The sequence below is a fragment of the Hylobates moloch genome, unplaced genomic scaffold, assembly GCF_009828535.3.
Source record: "Hylobates moloch isolate HMO894 unplaced genomic scaffold, HMol_V3 SCAFFOLD_3, whole genome shotgun sequence".
Classification (NCBI taxonomy): domain Eukaryota; kingdom Metazoa; phylum Chordata; class Mammalia; order Primates; family Hylobatidae; genus Hylobates; species Hylobates moloch.
In genome coordinates this window covers 13,555,189-13,575,826 of record NW_026652278.1, presented here as the reverse complement: position 1 = coordinate 13,575,826, position 20,638 = coordinate 13,555,189, and the positions used below count along the sequence as shown (strand labels likewise).

At 39.8% G+C, this 20,638-nt stretch overlaps 1 protein-coding gene across 2 annotated transcripts in view; it reads left to right on the top strand.

Moving 5' to 3' along the window:
- The window catches only part of SEC23IP (SEC23 interacting protein), a 48,265-nt gene that overhangs the window by 10,316 nt on the left and 17,311 nt on the right, over positions 1-20,638 (top strand). For both annotated transcript variants that reach the window (XM_032176349.2, XM_032176348.2), the window contains exons 3-12: positions 112-322; positions 1,395-1,588; positions 6,600-6,689; positions 9,592-9,712; positions 12,270-12,359; positions 13,287-13,428; positions 15,429-15,637; positions 15,982-16,100; positions 17,021-17,173; positions 18,462-18,557. In XM_032176349.2, coding sequence (XP_032032240.1) covers positions 112-322; positions 1,395-1,588; positions 6,600-6,689; positions 9,592-9,712; positions 12,270-12,359; positions 13,287-13,428; positions 15,429-15,637; positions 15,982-16,100; positions 17,021-17,173; positions 18,462-18,557 — 1,425 coding nt within the window. The remainder of the gene's footprint in view (positions 1-111; positions 323-1,394; positions 1,589-6,599; positions 6,690-9,591; positions 9,713-12,269; positions 12,360-13,286; positions 13,429-15,428; positions 15,638-15,981; positions 16,101-17,020; positions 17,174-18,461; positions 18,558-20,638) is intronic.

Below are 20,638 nucleotides of genomic sequence, written 5' to 3'. Positions count from 1 at the left end.
TTGTCCATATATACATGTAGGATAATTACTACTAACATCAGTTTGGGTGTGAAGCATATTCAGAATTCTTTTGGACAAGCATGACAGTCTTAACTTTGCCATCCCCTCCAGGTTCCTCCTTCAGTGCAGTCACCAGCACAGCAGCAGGTACCTGCCAGACCTGGGGCTCCCTCTGTTCAAGTGCCACCTCCTTTTCTACTTCAAAACCAATATGAGCCTGTTCAGCCCCACTGGTTTTACTGCAAGGAGGTAGAATACAAACAACTGTGGATGCCTTTTAGTGTGTTCGACTCTTTGAATCTTGAAGAAATCTATAATTCAGGTAAACATTGGTCATACATCATTCATATCTGATTTTAGGAAGAGAAGGAATGAGTATTTATCCATGATCTATTTTCTGTGACTGTCAAATTCCTTAATCTTTATAGACTCCAGACTCTGTACCTTAAGATGATGACATTAATATAAGTCCTGAGTTACCTGGGTAAGATATTTGAAGAAATGTTGTAGTAATTTACTTCGTAGTTTAAAGGTATTTTGAATCAGAGAAGTTGAGCAGTTCATATAATCCAGGTTTCAATTTTTCTGTTTCCCTTATTTGTTTGTAGTTATGGGGGCATTTATAAAGGGCATTCTGTGGAACTCCCCATTCTGGAGATGCTCTGTGATAAAAGGGTTCCCTGGTCAGATGAGTTTTGGAAATGCTGCTCACCGTATCTAGGTCTTGAAAGAGATGGTGTGCGGGAGTGCATTAATGCTTTGAGAAGTCCTGCAGTGTAGAAATGTGTTTCTTTGTTTATCCTGATATATTTTATCACTGTATTATTGTATGTAGATATTATTGTTCTGATTAAAAAAAAAATCCATCAGTTCTTTGAATTATGTTTTTAAAGTTTGCCCTGGCTATTTCTTTTCTACTTAAGAGTCATAATTTTGAGCAGCACAGATTAATCTTAAACTTCTATTTTGAAATAAAAATGAGCCTAGTTTTTTGTCTTTAAAGATTGAGTAGTTACCGTATTCATTATTTATTATTTTATTTTTATTTTCTTGAGACAGAGTCTCACTCTGCTGCCCAGGCTGGAGAGCAGTGGTGCAGTCTGGACTCACTGCAACCTCTGCTTCCTGGGTTCATACTATTCTGCCTCAGCCTCCCAAGTAGCTGGGATTATAGGCGTGCGCCACCACGCCTGGCTAATTTTTGTATTTTCAGTAGACAGGGAGGTTTCACCATTGGCCAGGCTGGTCTCAAACTCCTGACCGCAAGTGATCCACCTCTCTCGGCCTCCCAGAGTGCTGGGATTACAGGCATGAGCCACTGCGCCCAGCTGATTATTTATTATTTTAAAATATGCCTTGCAGCAGTCAGGAAAAGTGTTAATTTTGTTCTCTAGTTCAGCCAGATCCAGAGAGCGTGGTTCTTGGCACAGATGGAGGGCGCTACGATGTTTACCTCTATGACCGAATAAGGAAGGCTGCCTACTGGGAAGAGGAGCCAGCTGAAGTGAGACGCTGTACTTGGTTTTACAAGGGGGACACAGATAGTCGATTTATTCCCTATACTGAGGAGTTCAGTGAAAAACTAGAGGTACGGGTGCTTTATTTCTTTATGAGTTTCTTTAAAAAGTGTAGGTCCTGTATACATTGGTGAGTAACATCATTCACAGTGGAGCTGACTTTATTTACAAGACAGCTTGTTTTGATGCTGTTCACAGAGAAGATTACTTTTTAAGTGGTGTCATCACTCATGAGGTGCTAATCGTGGCATCTGTGTCTAAAGATAGAATGTGATTTACAGAGATACATCACAGATCTAATAAGGTGCTTGTGTCAAGCCTTCAATAGAACCTAGGCTGCTGGGATTTGTTGTTGATAGAAGATGCCAAACATATGGACATTTTCAAATTAGTATTCAGTAAAAGGCTTGAAATTAACCTCTGATTTGTGAAAATAAATAAATAGAATTGGAAGAAGTGTCATGAGTTTTATTAGCCATTTTAAATCTATAATTTCTTCAAGAAATTATATGTTGTTTTATATAATTGTGTTAAATGCTTGTGTTAATTCTACTTAAGAGTTGAATGTTAGATATTTGAAATACGTTCAATGAATTCAGTTGCATAGATGGGAAATGAGATACAGAACATTTTAGTTAACTTCTGGCTGGGTGTGGTGGCTCATGCCTATAATCCCAGCACTATGGGAGGCCAAGGTGGGCAGATCACTTGAGGCCAGGAATTTTGAGACCAGCCTGACCAACATGGTGAAACCATGTCTCTACTAAAAATACAAAAACTAGCCAGGCGTGGTGGCACACACTAGTAGTCCCAGCTACTCGGGAGGCTGAAGAGGAAGGATCACCTGATCCAGGGAAGTCGAGGCTGCAGGGAGCTGAGATCATGCCACTGCACTCCAGCCTGGGCAATGAGAATGAGACCCTCCCTCAGAAAAAAAAAAGTATATATTTATATATGTGCATATATATGTGTGTGTGTGTGTGTGTGTGTGTGTATATGCATATATATATATAAAGAAAAAAGTGTAAAGGAATGCTGATATCTATAGCTTAATTTTAGATATAAACAAATAAAGATATATTGTAATTTTTGGTAGGCCCCTACGAAGCTATCATGTCCCCAGATTAAATGTTTAGTTTTACTGTTTTGAAGCTGAAGTATATATTTTCAAGTCACCTATATGGGTGACATAGACTTTGAGGCGGGATAGATACCCACATACCGACCGTTGCAGCAACACATGGCTACCTAGGGAGACCTTAGCTTTTGTTCAGCTTCTTCCAGGAAACTCAAACCAGATCAGGGAAGAGGCAGAGGAGGTTAGGAAGTGAGAAAGCTGATAATAGAAAGGGAACAAGATGATACGTATTGCTCAGCATCGTGTTGGTGATCCTGTCCTGTCAGAGCACTAAGACAAAACAACGGAAGGGTTGGAGACAGAGAACACCTTTAATTTGATGAAGACGTGATTATTGTCTATGTGGAAAATCAGGAGAACCTCTAGAAATATTATTAGCACCAATACAAGAGTTTTTTTGCAAGTCTGTGTATATAAAATTAACATATGTAAATTAGTCACATTCCTGTGCCGTAGAAATAACCAATTAAAAATAGAAAAAGAAGATACTATGTATTTATAACAGAGAGACTATATATTTATAAAACTACAGGCAATGTAGGAAAAAAGTCCAAGAAAAGTACCCGTGAACTTTATGGAACACTGAAGAATGTAAAAGGTGACCTCAAGAAATGGAGCTGGGCTGGGCGTGGTGGCTCCTGCCTGTAATCCCAGCACTCCGGGAGGCCAAGGTGGGTGGGTTGCTATTTCAGCTCAGGAGTTCCAGACCAGCCTGGACAACATGGCAAAACCCCGTCTCTACAAAAAATACACACAAAAAAATTAGCCGAGTGTGGTGGCCCATGCCTGTGGTCTTAGCTACTCAGGAGGCAGAGGCAGTAGGATTGCTCGAGCCTGGGATCTTGAGGCTGCAGTGAACTGTGATCATGCCACAGCACTTTAGCCTGGGCGACAGAGCAAGACCTTGTCTCAGACAAAAAAAAAAAAGAAATGGAGCTAAACATTATGTTCATGTAGGCACTATCATAAAAGATGTCAATTCTTCCCAAATTATCTGATAAATTTTAGGCAATCCCAATCAAAATTCACATCAGGGTTTTTTTTTTTTTTTTTTGGTAAAATTTGCAAGCTGCTTCTAAATTTTTTGTGGAAGATCAAAATGTCAAGGATAACCAAGACCATTTCGACAATGAAATGTGGAATCTTTACCAGATAATACTTACTATAAAGCTGTAGATTGAAAGGGAATATGAAGTGAAAATAATTTATTTGGCCGGGCGCGGTGGCTCACGCTTGTAATCCCAGCACTTTGGGAGGCCGAGGCGGGCGGATCACGAGGTCAGGAGATCGAGACCACGGTGAAACCCCGTCTCTACTAAAAATACAAAAAATTAGCCGGGCGTGGTGGCGGGCGCCTGTAGTCCCAGCTACTCGGAGAGGCTGAGGCAGGAGAATGGCATGAACCCGGGAGGCGGAGCTTGCAGTGAACCGAGATTGCGCCACTGTACTCCAGCCTGGGCGACAGAGCGAGACTCCGTCTCAAAACAAACAAAAAAAAGAAAATAATTTATTTATTTATTTTTTAAACAGGATCTCACTCTGTCCCCCAGGGTGGAGTACAGTGGCGCGATTTCAGCTCACTACAACCTCCGCCTCCTGGGTTCAAGCGATTCTCCTGCCTCAGCCTTCCGAGTTGCTGGGATTACAGGCACCTGCCACCACGCCCAGCTAATTTTTGTATTTTTAGTAGAGATGGTTTCACCACGTTGGCCAGGATGGTCTCGACCTCCTGACCTCAGGTGATCCGCCTGCCTCAGCCTCCCAAAGTGCTGGGATTACATGCGTGAGCCACTGCACGTGGCCTGAAAATAATTTTTAAGATGGTGAAAGTTTTCTTTCTTTAATCGTTGTTTGTGGCCTTGCTTTTAGAAATTATAAATTATATTTAAAGTTTTTTTTTTTTTTAAATTGAAGAGGAGGGTCAGAAGTACAGAAGACTAGGCTGGGCATGGTGACTTTCGCCTGTAATCCCAGCACTTTGGAGGCCGAGGCGGGCTGATTGCTTGAGATCAGGATTTTGAGACCAGTCTGGCTAACATGGTAAAACCCTGTCTCTACTAAAAATACAAAATTAGCTGGGTATGGTTATGCATGCCTGTAATCCCAGCTACTCAAGAGGCTGAGGCAGGAGTATCACTTGAACCTGAGAGGCGGAGGTTGCGGTGAGCTGTGATCGCGCCATTGCACTCCAACCTGGGTGACAGAGTGAGACTCCATCTCAGAAAGTACAGAAGTCTGATGAAGAGGAATTGTTACTCAATGATTGTGCAAGACACAAAAGGAAATACTTCTATTTTCACACGACTATCAAATACTCACTGTTACTAGTTTTAAAAAAAGACTTTGTAACAATTTTTACTTGTCAATTAAAAAAATAAATGAACAAAAAAAGGACTTGTGGATATGCCAGAGGCTCCCCCTTACTTTGTGTTGAATCTCTCCCCAAGAAGTCCTCAGACTTGTGCTTTATAGAAACTAGAATAGTACGATCAGCCCTCTGTATTCACAGGTTCCACATCTGCGGATTCAACTAAATACTCTGAAAATATTTAGAAAACAACAACAATAAAAATAACACAGGCTGGGCACGGTAGCTTATGCTCGTAATCCCAGCACTTTGGGAGGCGGAGGTGGGCGGATCATCTGAGGTCAGGAGTTCGAGACCAGCGTGGCCAATATGGTGAAACCTTGTCTCTACTAAAAATAGAAAAATTAGCCAGATGTGGTGGCTCATTGCCTATAGTGCCAGTTATTCGGGAGGCTAAGGCAGGAGAATCGCCTGAACCTGGGAGGCAGAGGTTGCAGTGAGCAGAGATTGCACCACTGTACTCCAGCCTGGGCAACAGAGCAAGACTCTGTCTCAAGAAGATAAAAAATAAAAATTACAGTTTAACTATTGATATCACATCTACATTTTATTAGGTATTATAAGTAATCTAGAGAAGATTTAAAATATAAGGGAGGATGTATGTAGGTTTTATGCAAAAACAATGCTATTTTATATAAAGGACCTGAACACCACGGATTTTGGTATCCTTGAGGGGTCTTGGATCCAGTGCCCTGCAGAAACCAAAGAAAGACTGTATCTGGAGGAAGAGTAAGGAGATGGTTGGACAGTGAAGATTTTGGAGTCAGAAAGTCCTTGGTGATACTGCTCCAGCCCACGTGAAAGAAAGAAAAAGTCAGTACTGGGTGGCAATGAACTACAGTTCTCCCATTGCTGCTCCCCAGTTGTGTCATCTTGAGCAACTATGTACAGTACTTAAAATGTCTATTATGGGTTGAATTGTGTCTCCCCATCCCCAAATATGTTGAATTACTAATTCCCAGTACCTCAGAATGTGACCTTATTTGGAAATAGGGTCATTCCAGATGTAATTAGTTAAGGTGAGGTTTTACTGGAATAGGATGGTACCCAAAGCCAATATAACTTGCCATGTGAAGACAGACACACAGAAAGAATCCCATATGATGATGGAGGCAAAGGCTGGAGTTATGCTGCAAGCCAAGGAAAGCCAAAGATTGCCAGCCACCACCAGAAGCTAGGAAGAGGGAAGGAGGATTTCTTTAAAGCTTTCAGAGGAATGGTGGCCTTCCTGACACTAATTTTCTACTGGGAGCCTCCAGAACTATGGGACGATACATTTTTTTTCTAAGTCACTCTGTCTGTGGTACTTTGTTAATGCAGCCCTAGGAAATGAACAGACCGTCTAAAACTTGGTTTTCTTCATTATATAGTGGGGATCCTATTATTTAGGAGTGATTGAGAGTAATTACTTCAACCGTATGTGTAAAGTGATAAAAAATATGTTAACCCGTCAGGAAATGAGAACTGCTATTACTGTTATTTTTATCACCATTATAGTTACCATTTTCTTCCATACGTTCTCTCAATGTGGTATAAATTTGTCATATTGGAATATATGTTGTTTCCCCCATTATAGGCTGAATATAAAAAAGCTGTAACCACTAATCAGTGGCACCGAAGACTAGAGTTTCCAAGTGGAGAGACAATTGTTATGCACAATCCAAAGGTAATGATGCTGTTTAAAATATTAAGGTAGTAAGTTCGTTTTAATATTTTTCTGTATATGTTTGATAAATTGTTCATTTTTAGTAACTTGTACAGTGGGAATGTTTTGATAACAAGTGCATTGCTTTTAAAATAGTTTATTATTACAGTGGATAATACAGTTATTGTTTCTATGATTCACACTGATCGTAGAAACAAAAACACAAATTTTTCGTAGGGCGAGGTGCACACCTGTGAGAGGCTGAGACAGTGGAATGCTTGAGCCAGGGGGACAGCAGAACCCTGTCTCTGTAAAAAATAGGAAAATTAGCTGGGCATAGTGGCACGTGCCTGTAGTCTCAGCTACTCGAGAGGCCGAGGCGGGAGGATTACTTGAGCCCGGGAGGTTGAGGCTGCAGTGAGTCATGATTGTGCCCCACTGCACTCCAGCCTGGGTGACAGAGCAAGACCTCATCTCAAAAAGTAAATTTTTCTCAGGCTGGATGTGGTGGCTCACACCAGTGCTTTGGGAAGCCAAAGTGGGAAGATTGCTTCAGGCTAGGAGTTTGAGACCAGCCTGGGCAACAAAGAGACTCTATCTCTACAAAAATTAAAAAAATTAGCCGAGCATAGTGGTGTGCACCTGTCTAGCCACTTGGGAGGCTGAGATAGAGGATCACTTGAGCCCAAGAGTTTGAGATTGTATTGAGCTGTGATCATGCTCACTCCAGCCTGGGTGAAGAGCAAGACTCTGTCTAAATAAATAAATAAAATAAGTATTTCTTATGAAGTTTCTGTTTATGGCAACATGATAACTGGAGTTTAGTATGCAATGTAGAAGTTGCTTGATAATTTTTTTCACTTGATCAGAAGTTGGCAAGCTTTTTCTATAAAGGGCCAAAGACAAAATATTTAAGGCTTTGCAAGTTACGTGTTCCCTGTTGCAGCCACCACCTCTGCCACTGTGGTGTGAAAGCAGCCAGAGACAATGTGTAAACCAATGGGTAGGATATTTTCAATGAATCTTTATTTATAAAAACAGATGGCCAGATTTTTCCTGTGGGCTGTAGTATGCCTGTCTACCCTTGATATGGTTTGCTCTAACCTTTCAAGTAAAAATGTGTCCTTTTTCTTTTTCTTTTTATTGTCTCTATGAGTTTATCTTGTTTTTTAAAAAATATTGATTGCTGGTGTTCTGATTCTTTCATTTGCCAACCTTAATTTCTCTGAGCTCCAAGTTCCTCACCTGCAATAATGATCTCCCAGGGTCATATTTTAGATGAAATGAGGTAATTTATGCAAAAGCATCTAGCATGGGGCTTAGCACACAGTAGTTTCTGAGAACATAGGCTTTTTATTTATTCATTTATTTTTATAGAAAAGTTTATAAAAAACTTAAAATTCAACTACTTCTGTAGTCCTTATTGATACTGAAATAAAAATAAAAACATTCATATGCCAACAAAACGTAAACAGTTTAAAAGGATATTAAGTGAAAAATAAAAGCCTCCTATCTCTGCCTTCCTCATTTCTCCTCTCCATAGTAACCACGCTTAATCTTTTTGTTTGTTTTTTCAAGAGATAAGGTCTCACTCTCTTACCCAGGCTGTAGTGCAGTGGCCAATCACAACTCACTGCATCCTCGAACTCTGGGCTCAAGGGATCCTCCTGCCTCAGCCTCCCGAGTAGCTAGGACTACAGGTGTGTGCCACCTTGCCTGGCCAGTTTTTAAGATTTTTTTACAGAGATGGGGGTCTTGCCATCTTGCCCAGGCTGGTCTTGAACTCTTAGGCTCAAGCCTTCTTCCTGCCTCAGCCTCCCAAAGTGCTGAGATTACAGGTGTGAGCCAATGCACCTGGCTAACCTTTTTTTTTTTTTTTAAGATAAACATTTTGTATGCTACATCAAGTATATATTCTTTTTTTTTTTTTTTTTTAAAGAAAGTTTTCTTCGTGGTACAGGGCTGAATTTAATACAGTTGGTTTAACAGAATGGATTCCTAAAAAGTGGTAGGGTTTTGTCATTATGTTTTTGTCACTGAAATTGAAATTGTAGTTTAATTGAGAATCTTACTATTTTTAAAGGATTTTGCTTTACTTGTTTTTATAAGACAAAGACTCCTCAGTTGCAGGTTACTTGTCCTCGATTTCTTTTTTTGTATTTATTTTATTATTATTATTTTTTTGTAGAGACTGGGTCTCTAATTAGTTGCCCAGGCTGCTCTGGAACTCCTGAGCTCAAGCGGTCCTCCCACGTTGGCCTCTCAAAGTGTTAGGATTACAGGCGTGAGCCACTGAACTGGGCCTGTCCTTGATTTCTTTCGTGTAAACCTGGAGTTTTATGTTAGCTTTTATTTATTTATTTATTTATTTTGAGACAGGATTTTGCTCTATTGCCTAGGCTGGAGTGCGGTAGCACAAACACAGCTCATTGCAGCCTCGACCTCCTGGACTCAAGCGATCCTTCTGTCTCGGTCTCCTGAGAAGCTGGGACCACAGGCATGCACCTCCATGCCTGGCTAATTTTTAAACTTTTTATGGAGATGGGGTCTTACCATATTGCGCAGGCTTGTCTTGAACTCCTGGGCTCACGTGATCCTCCCACCTCAGCCTCCCAAAGTGCTGGGATTACAGGTGTGAGCCACCATTCCTGGCCTATGTTGTTAGCTTTTAAATCAAGGTGTAATACTTCTGACTTAATTGTGTAATTTTCAACATAAGCATTGGAAAGGTATTGATTTGCTTAATTTTGGTGGTTAATGAACACTAGCAAGACTCCTTCAAAGTTTGTTATGGGGGAACAGTACTAATAATTTATAAACTTTCCGTACTCTAAGATATAGCTTATTATGTGTTAAACTGCTTAGCCTGTAGTGGAAAAGAATTTGTTAATGAGCTTTGTCATAATTCTGTTGCATCTTGAAGGTTATTGTTCAGTTCCAGCCCTCCTCAGTGCCAGATGAATGGGGCACCACGCAAGATGGACAGACAAGGCCCAGGGTTGTAAAGCGTGGAATTGACGATAACCTTGATGAAATTCCCGACGGTGTGTATAGTTTGTTTAGAACTGAGGTCTGTTTTAGTCCTCTCCATTTTAGCATCATTCTTTAGAATGATGAAGAAATAAACAGTTACTAGAATTCCCTGCCACAGCAGCCATTGCACCACCACTCCCAGCTAATATTTCTATTTTTTGTAGAGATGAAGTTTTGTCATGTTGCCCAGACTTTTCTTGAACTCCTGAGCTCAAGCTATTTGCCTGCCTCGGCCTCCCAGAGTGCTGGAATTACAGGCGTGAGCGAGTGTGCCTGGCCATATCTTTCTTTTTGGTTTTATTACTTTTGTATTTTTATTTTTTAATTGATACATATTAATGGGGTACACCTGATGTTTTGATAAATGCATAGAATGTGTAATGATGAAATTGAAGTAAATAGTATGTCCATCACCTCAAACATTCATCATTTCTTTGTTTTGGGAACATTTCAGATCTTTTCTCCTAGGTATTTTTCTTTTTCTTTTTTCTTTTTTTTTTTTTCAGACAGGGTCTCACTCTGTTGGCCAGGCTGGAGTACAGTGGTGTGATCTCGGCTCATTACAACCTCCGCTTCCCAGGTTCATGCGATTCTCTTGCCTCAGTCTCCTGAGTAGCTGGGATTACAGGCGTGCACCACCACACCCGGCTAATTTTTGTATTTTTAGTAGAGATGTGGTTTCACCACGTTGGCTAGGCTAGTCTCAAACTCCTGGCCTCAAGTCATCCGCCTGCCTCAGCCTCCCAAAGTGCTGGGATTATAGGTGTGAGCCACTGCACCCTGCCTCTCCTAGGTATTTTGAAATATACAATAAATTATTGTTAACTGTTGTCACCCTACTGTGCTATCAAACAGTAGAAGTTATTCCTTCAACATACCTGTATGTTTGTACCCATTAATTGACCCCTTTTTATCTTCACTTCCCCTGGACCCTTCCCAGGCTCTCGTAGCCATCATTCTGCCCTTACCTCCATGAGATAAACTTCTTTAGTTCCTACATATGAGTGAGGACATACAGTTATCTTTATCTTTAAATTTAGAATTCTGTTAAAATACACATACCACATAGTATAGATTCTAAAATATGTTTTGTTGTGGAGAAGCACTTTGCTGGTTGGAACTAAGGTTTGGCAACACTTTTAGGCTTGTGGTTTTACACCTCACTGGTTTGTATTACTCTGGTGTGGGGATTGCAGACTTTTTCTGTAAAGGGCCAGATAGCAGATAGGCTTTGCAGGCCATATGGACTCTGTTACAAACTACTCAGCTTTGCCATTGTTGTGTGAAATCAGCTGAAGACTGTATGTAAACAAATGGGCATATCCGTGTTCTATAAAACTTTGTTTTTTTTGAACGGAGTCTCACTGTTGCCCAGGCTAGAGTGCAGTGACGTGATCTGGGCTCACTGCAACCTCCACCCACTGGGTTCAAGCAATTCTTATGTCTCAGCCTCCCGAGTAGCTGGGATTACAGGCGCCCACCACCACGCCTGGCTAATTTTTGTATTTTTAGTGGAGACAGCGTTTTGCCATGTTGGCCAGGCTGGTTTTGAACTCCTGACCTCAAGTGATCCACGTGCCTCGGCCTCCCAAAGTTCTGGAATTACAGGCATGAGCCACTACACCCAGCCCATAAAACTTTATTTTATTTTTATGTTTTTCCTTGAATGGTTTCACCTTCATCAAAAACTTTATTTATAAAAACAGGTGGCCGGGCCTGGTGGCTCACGCCTGTAATCCCAGCACTTTGGGAGGCCGAGGCAAGTGGATCACCTGAGGTCAGGAGTTCGAGACCAGCCTGGCCAACTTGGTGAAACCCTGTCTCTACTAAAAAAATACATATATAAAAATTAGCTGGGTGTGGTGGTGGGTGCCTGTAATTCCAGCTACTCAGAAGGCTGAGGCAGGAGAATCGCTTGAACCCGGGAGGCAGAGGTTGCAGTGAGCTGAGATGGTGCCATTGCACTCTAGCCTGGGCGACAAGAGTGAAACTCCGTCTCAAAAACAAAACAAAACAAAACAAAACAAAAAAACAGGTAGGATGTGGGTAGGATTTGGCCTGTGGGCTATTGTTTGCCATTGCCTGCTTTGGTGTATGTGCTTTGGTTTCTTCTGTACTATTATTTAAGAATGGATTTTATTTTTACAATTACATACACTTCATGTTTATTGAAGTGTATGTAAAATGTTTCAATAAAATGTATGTTTCTTATAAAATAAATATGAAATCTGAGTAATCTCCACTGGGGCTTAGTGTCCTGGGGAGTTCTGAAGCATCACGAGGTTGTGGAGCCTCCACAGATACAAACCTGCTGCTCATCATGTGCTATTAGCTTCCGGGAACAGAGAGAGCCTGCTGCCTCTACCTCTTGTTCTAGTTCGCTTTTATATGCCAAGAGGGACAAATTGTTCCTCCAATTTGATGGGGTAATGAGGCTTATTCTCTTTGAAGGGTCATGAATTTCTTTGGCAAGTTTGTGATGACAAAAGGGATATCTAGAATATTGCCATTAGGAAAATCCAAACAAATTCCCATCTTTTATGTATGTTTAAAAATTTTTTTTGATAGGGGAGATGCCTCAAGTTGACCATTTGGTGTTTGTGGTGCATGGCATTGGACCTGTGTGTGACTTACGCTTTAGGAGCATTATTGAGTGTGGTAAGTGTTGGGTATATTGTATTTCATGGGATGATCTGAGAACTAATAGAAGAGCTTTGGAGTATTCATTTTTAGGATAGTTCTCAGCTGTGTACTACTTGCTGAGGGGGCTGTAAGAGGAAATTTAAATGGTCAGTGGGAAATACTAAGTTGTACTTGATTTGCTCTTGTGATGTATGTGACGCATAAAATCCCAGACTGATGAATTAGATGGGGTCTTGGAAGTAATTTAGCCTTGCTGACAGCCTTTGCCTGGGCACCTGCAGCAGCTAGGAGCACCTCTGCATTGAATGGATTTATAGTCAGTGAGCTGGGAGAAGTTGTTTAATGGAAACATGAATCTGCCTGGTTGACTTAAATTTTTGAAGTTTTATTTTTATGTCCATATAATAATAGTTCGTATTTATTGAATATTTGGTATATGGCAAGTATCTTAGATGTCTTGTCATTTGACCCTCACAAATAAACCTTTGGGGTATAGGCGCTGTCAGTGTTATCACCACTACTGTGACTAATGAGGAACTGAGGCCTGGGGCAGTGGGGGTTGGGGGTGAAGAGGTAGGTAGGGGTCGGGGTAAGTGAAATTCTCCCTTATCACAGTCAGTAGGGCCTGGAGCCTGGAGCCGGCAGTGTGATTCCAGAGCCTTTCCCCAAGGTGCCACGCTGCCTCCCAGCAGTGGTGGTTAATTAAACTGATGCATCCCAAGCATCTATTCCTTTGCAATAATGGAAAGTTTAAAAGAGCTTCCCAAAAGTTACTTATTCCTTTCTTTTTAAAAAATTTTACCAATTCTCTTATCCTCATTTTTTTCTTTAAAAAATGTATCTTTATGTTATTAAAAATATTGGCATATTTGAGGTAACTGCTGACTAGCTGTCAAGCTAGGAGAATTTAATTTATTTTCTCTGTTTTTTTTTCTTTTGAAGTGGATGATTTTAGGGTGGTTTCTCTCAAATTGCTGCAGACACATTTCAAGAAATCTTTAGATGATGGGAAGATAAGCAGAGTGGAGTTCCTTCCGGTTCATTGGCATAGTTCTTTGAGTGGGGACGCCACAGGTGTGGACAGGTTTGTGGATTTTGATAACTTGTTTTTCAAATTAGTCAAATTTAAATTTAAAATTTAAACCATAATATGAAATAGTTTATTGTAGCTTCAATCAATATATTTTTAAAAATTGTATACTTCTGACATATGATTAAATATTGGCTGTAAAGTTTACACACTGCTTTGTGTGTGTGTGTATGTGCATTCCTTTTGTAAATATTTAAGAGAATCTTAAGAAATTTTAGCTGGTTTTAAAATACAATTTTAATCTGTAGCAGTTTAGACAGGGGGCTGTCCTTGATATAGTAGGATGCCTAATGGCCTTTCCATCCCACCAAAAATGTCTCCAGAAATTGCCAGATGTCCCCTGGAGGGTAAAAATCACCCCTGGCTGAGAACCACAGATTCAGAATATTGTTTCTCAGTGGAGATGCTCTTGTCGGGACAATTCTTTGCTGTCGCAGTGCAGACCACTTAACTTCCTTAGTGTAAAGGCCACTCAGTACTAGCAGTGCTCACCAGGCACTGTGACAATTAAAAATACTCTGCTCAATTTTGAATGCTCCCAATTGCAAATCATAAATACAGGTAATAGTTATGCTGGCACATGTCTAGATTTTAGTGAACACCGTAATGTTTCAGGGTACATAGTTTAGTAAAACTATTTCTACAAACAGCGTTTTGTCTATGTTAGGCCCTATTGTAAGGGTGTTTTCTTTCTCTGTGTGTATTCCTAAACTTCGTTTTGGTCATTCTCAAATTAGGAAAGATTTTTCATTCCATGTAGCCCTGTTTTTTCTGTTTGATATTCTCTTTAGTCCTTTTGGAAGGCAGCTATGCTCACCACTATACCACCAACGCTCTCTTTAGTCCTTTTGACCCAAAAGTTTTGTCAAGTGTCCAGATTTGCAGTTGAGTGGAAGAAAAATGGAAGAGTAATCTTCCCTCTTTAAAAATAAAATAGAAATCTTTGCATATGACTTATATAGCAACTAACTCTTCAGAGAATCCCAAAATTCGTAGTATGGTTATAGGCACAAATAACTTTAAAAAAAAAACTGATTTTTGAGACAGCATCTCACTCACCCAGGCTCTGGAGTGCACTGGCATGATCATGGCTCACTGTAGACTTGGCCTCCTGGGCTCAAGTGATCCTCCCACCTCAGTCTCCCAAGTAGCTGGGAGTATAGGCGCAAGCTGCCATGCCTGGCTAATTTTTAAATTTTTTGTAGAGATGGGGTCTCACTGTGTTGTCCAAGCTGGTCTTGATCTCCTGGGCTCAAGCGGTCCTCCTGCCCTAGCCTCTCAAAGTGCTAGGATTACAGGCATGAGCCACCACATATGGCAGCACAGATTTTTTTGTTTTATCTTTATTTATATTTTTAATTTTTTTTTGATGTGGAGTCTCGCTCTGTCACCCAGGCTAGAGTGTGGTAGCACAATCTCGGCTCACTGCGACCTCCACCTCCTGGGTTCAAGCGATTCTCATGCCTCAGCCTCCCGAACAGCTGGGTGTACAGGTGCGTGCCACGGCTTGTGGCTAACTTTTGATTTAAACTTTTTTTTTTTTTTTTTTTTTGAGATGGAATCTTGCTCTGTCACCTAGACTGGAGTGCAGTGGTGCAATCTCGGCTCACTGCAACCTCTGCCTTTCAGGTTCAAGCAGTTCTCCTGCCTCACCCTCCTGAGTAGCTGGGATTACAGGTGTACACCACCACACTTGGCTAATTTGTGTATTTTTAGTAAAGACGGGGTTTCGCCATGTTGGCCTGGTTGGTCTTGAACTCCTGACCTCAAGTGATCCACCCACTTCGGCCTCCCAAAGTGCTGGGATTACAGGTCTGAGCCACCGCATCTGGCCTATCTTGATTTATTTATAATGACTATCTACAGAAACAACTCATATTTCGTCTGTGGAGTTTTCTTGGTGTATTTTCAGAAGTCAAAAATCTAAACTTTAAAAAATATGTAAATTTCAGGTAGATGCTGACTGAATGTGCTGTATTTTTCTTTTTAAACAGGAATATTAAGAAAATCACTTTGCCAAGTATTGGTCGATTTCGTCACTTTACCAATGAAACTTTGCTAGATATTTTATTTTATAACAGCCCCACCTACTGTCAGACAATTGTGGAAAAAGTAGGAATGGAGATAAACCGTCTGCATGCACTCTTTATGAGTCGGAATCCAGACTTCAAAGGAGGTGTCTCTGTTGCTGGTCACAGTTTAGGTAAAACTGTCAAATATTCATATTTTAAATACAATTTTTGTTGAGTCATAACTGCTTTCAGTGTAGGTGATATTGTTAGTGCAAAATTAAGAATTACAGATTTTAAATTTCAGAAAGGGTAGAAATGAATGCTTTGAGTTTAGATTCTGCCTTTTCTATATTCACCTCTAGTATTACCTAGGGAATGCTACATATTTTAATTTATTCTGCTGTTTGATAAAATAAAATAATTATCAAGTCTTGAATAACGTAACTTCTGTATGACTTGTGACTATAGACATTGAAAAAAGAATTTAGTGTTATAAAAGTACTACATTATAAGGCAAAATATTTCTTTTTCGTAGGTTCTTTAATATTGTTTGACATCCTGTCTAATCAGAAAGATTTGAATTTATCAAAGTGCCCTGGACCTCTTGCTGTTGCTAATGGAGTTGTGAAGCAGCTACATTTTCAGGAAAAGCAGGTACGTCTGTACGTGGCCAATTAACATTTCGATTTAGAGTCTATGGAGCTGAACAATTTTTGAAAGTCTGAACTGTTTCCTGAAACTTTTGTTTGTTTGTTTGTTTTAACGAAGCCTCACTAGGTTGCTTTGGGCTAGTCTTGAGTTCCCTCCTGGCCTCAAGCGATCCTCCTGCCTTGGCCTCCCAAAGTGCTGGCATCAATAACTCTTCAGAGAATCCCCAAATTCAGAGTACAGTTATAGGCCCAAATAAAATAGCTGGCATGTCCAGCCCTGAAACTGGTTTTACATGTTAAAGTACACCGAGGTTTAGAAATGGAATGGAATCATGTAGCTCATTATTTGAGTTTCTCACTCTCCTTCTTTATGGGTTATAAATTTAAATGTGAAAGTTTGTGATTTTTAAAAATGTAAATTATAGGAAATGGAGACTTGGGTGATTTATAAAATTTACATACTTTTCAGAATATTCAATTTTTTTTTTTTGAGGCGGAGTTTCACTCTTGTCACCCAGGTTAGAGTGCAGTAGTGTGATCTCGGCTCACTGCAACCTCTGCCTTTCGGGTTCAAGCGATTCTCCTGCCTCAGCCTCCCGAGTAGCTGGGATTACAGGCACCTGCCACCATGCCCAGCTAATTTTTGTGTTTTTAGTAGAGACGGGGTTTCATCATGTTGGCCAGGCTGATCTTCAACTCCTGACCTCAGGTGATGCACCCACTTCAGCCTCCCAAAGTGCTGGGATTACAGGCGTGAACCACTGAGCCTGGCCAGAATATTCAAACTTTGAATGGCAAAATACTGTGCCTAAAATTATGATATGTCTGTAAAGCAAAATTGTTTCAGAGTTTTCGTAGATCAGGAGTCATTATATGGGAATTTTTCTGAGCTTGTAATGTTTTTCATGCTTTTTTTTTTTAAAGATGCCTGAAGAGCCAAAGCTGACTTTGGATGAGTCGTGTGACCTTGATGTTGAAAATGAAGAAGTCCTAACTTTGCAAGAAACTCTGGAAGCACTTAGCCTCTCTGAATATTTTAGCACTTTTGAAAAGGAAAAGATTGATATGGAATCCCTGGTACTGATCGTAGTTTGCTTCATTTTGTTTGAAATTGTTTTTCTTGTGTAGATTGAAAATTAAGAATAAACACTTTTCGTATCAAATTACACTCCAGAGTAGACAAAGACTGAAATGTTTTAAAAAATTGAAAAACACAGAATATTTTTTTATAATCTGAAAGGCTTTTCCGAGTATGATGCAAAATGCAGAAGCCATCAAAGAAAAAAATTGTATAACAGTAGACACCATAAACAACATCTAAAGGCCAATGATACATTTGCAACACACATTATAGACAGAGGGCTTACTTCATTGATATTCAAAGCTTCTACAAATCAGTTACAGAAAGACCATCACATCAGTGTGATACGTAAGTAGGCAAAGAATATAAACATGATTTACAGAAAAGGAAATAACAAATGGTCTCTTGGCATATGAAAACTCATAAGAGAAATGGAAATTGAAAGTACAATGGGATTTTTTTTTTTAACTTACCAGTTTGAAAAAATAGGAAGTTTGATAATATGCTATGTGGCCAGGATGAAGGGAAGTGGGCATTGTTATATATTGTTGGTCAGACTGTAAATTGGTACAAACTCTTTGGAAGGCAGTCTGGCAATATCTTTAAGAATATAAAAATTACCCTTTGCTTCATCAATTTCATTGCCAGGAATATTTCCTATAGAGAAATATTCACACAAGAATTATCTACAAGGATACTCAACAGCAGTGTTTGCAATGTAACAAAACATTAGAGACACCATTGGTGTTGAGTAGGGTGCTAGTGAAATCATTTGTGGTGCATCCGCATAACGGAGTACCCTACAGCTGTTGAATGAATGATGCAGTGTCAGAGATACCCATCTCTAAGGTACACTTACATGAAGAGAGCAGAGTTCAGTACTGTGTGCATAGTAGACCATACACACAGAGAAAAACATGTAGGTGCTATGCATACCTAAGACATCGCTTCAAAGCAAATTTCCACAGTTGCTGCTGAGAGGAGAATTCTATGTTTGGGACAGCAGTGGAAGGAAGATATTTCATCATATGCTTGACTACAGCTTTGGAATTTTGTATACCATATGTGTATTTTCTGTTAATTAATAGAATGATTTAGGTGTGGAGGCCTAAGATTTTATAGCCTAAACCAATGCATGATTTAAATATAAAATAAATAACTTTTAAAAAGTTAAGTGGCTCTTAGATTGCTTTAGATGATGTGGTTTGTTTATAATTTTCATATTCTCATTTCAGTTCTTCTATCACTAGATTGATTAATGCGCTTGTCTGTTTCCTTTTAAAGCTTATGTGTACAGTTGATGACCTGAAGGAAATGGGGATACCCCTTGGACCCAGAAAGAAGATAGCTAACTTTGTAGAACATAAAGCAGCCAAAATGGTAAAGTTCACCTCTGACTCAAGAAAAACTAAAACTCATGGTTTGACCAGTTCGTTTATATTATAGAAAATTTTAATACTACTATGGTTAGGTAAGCTAGTTTGCTCCCTACCTAGGGCACAGTAATGGAACTGATGGAAACCCAGACTTAGGAGTCAGAGTTGGGCTTAAGTCCACATTAGGCTAAGTGACCATCCTGGTTTTCCTGGGACTAAGTTCCTAGGATGAAGGGCTTTCAGTTTTAAAATGGATATTTAAGGTTTTCCTGGTGCAAAAACTGGTTAAGTTCTGACAAATAAATTCTCAGCTCAACCACTCATTAACTGCATATTAATGAGCAATTTTTATTTGCTTTTATTCATTTGTTTATTTTGAGATGGGATCTTGCTGTGTTTCCCACTGCTGGTCTCAAAACTCCTGGGCTCAAGCTATCCTCCCGCCTCAGCCTTCTGAGCATGAGTGGTTTTCTTAATTTTTCTGATCCTTTGTTTTCTTCATTTCTAAAATGTAAGTAATAATACCTCCTTATAGGGTTGGAATAAGCATGAAATAATGCATGCAAAGCTTAGCACCAAGTAATAGCTCACTTTCTTTCTTCCCAGTCCTTAATCATCTAAAGAGATGAGGAAAAACATACACACTAAAGTCTCATTAAACACTAAACAGCAAAAATTTTTAACAATACAAAACAAGGCAACAGCTAAAAAGCATTTAAAACTAGAACAACTGGAAAAATATACTTGTTTTATTAATTTTAATTTATTGATCAAGTTAATTTTACAGAGGTTTTCTAATTAGAAAAATTAGATGACACTTAGAGTGGCTGTCTTATTTGTATTGTTATTAACATGCTCTTTGATGATCCTTCCATCTTTTGAATTTCTATGGTTCTATTATTTTACTACCTATTTGGAAATTAACCTACGTCATTTCTTTATATGAAAAATGACTATAAAGTCATAGGACTGATTTTTTTTTTTAATGGTTAGCTTAAGGAATTGAGTCTTTCAGCATTTTATTGAATAGCTACCTCTTTCGAGTCAGGCACTGTGTTCAATTCTTGGGAGCTGGAGATTAACCAAGAGTGTGCTGTCTAGTTAGGGGGAGCATGTTGAGCTCAGATGACAACATACCAGCCCCATAATAGCGTGCTGTGTGTGCTGTGCTGAGGCAGATGAGAGGTGGCAGTTCTGGCTTGTTGAGACAAGCATGGGGTTGGTGAGAGAAGACTTCTCCAAGGTGATGGTGCTTGAGCTTGAAGGAGGGGTGAGGTCAGAGGAGATGGCCTTCTGGAAGCTGGCATGTGTTTTCCTGTAGCATCAGGGAAGCTGGAAACTGGGAAGGGCAGAAGGTTCCAAAGGCCCAAATGGCAGGTGTGGAGGCTTGGATTTTCTCTTGTAAGGGAGTGGTTTTCAAACATGTTCTTACGGCCATGAAAGTCATGGTGTTTTTAAACATTACAAAATGCTGACCTGCTTATTCTATCACAAGTTATGATTTAGCACCAAATCATCTGTGTAGTCTAAATTTTAACTTTTGGATTATGGAGAGTTTGCTTGGTCACAGTGCACAGATGAAGTTGGAAAGGTGTGAAGTGGAGGCGGCTGCAATCTTATATAGTAGTAATTGTAATTGTACAGTGACTGAAAGAGAGATGATAGGGTTTAAGGTAGGAGGTGGAGAGGAAGGGAGCAACTCAAAAGACATTTTAGACATAGACAAGCAGTATTTGATTAAGTGCTGAGGAAGGTTATTAGTTTTGACAGTTAAGAGGTATCTTTCGTGTCATTTTTCTTGTATGTTGAATCGTTCTGTAATTCCAGTTTTCAAAGAGCTTTTCAGCTCACCTGAGCCTCACAACAACCCTGAGTAGATGATGAGCACAGTAGTCAAACTGAGACTAGGACACAAGTGTGTCAGTGTTGTTCCTGTATACAGGCTGCATGCTGCATACAGAAAAATGCTTGTCTCCGTGTATACATCAGTGAAGCAAAAGCCTGTAAAAAAAAAAAAAAAACAAAAACAAGAAATGAGAAGCTTTGTGTTCAGGCCCTACACCATGTTCTTAATTTATTCTGTAA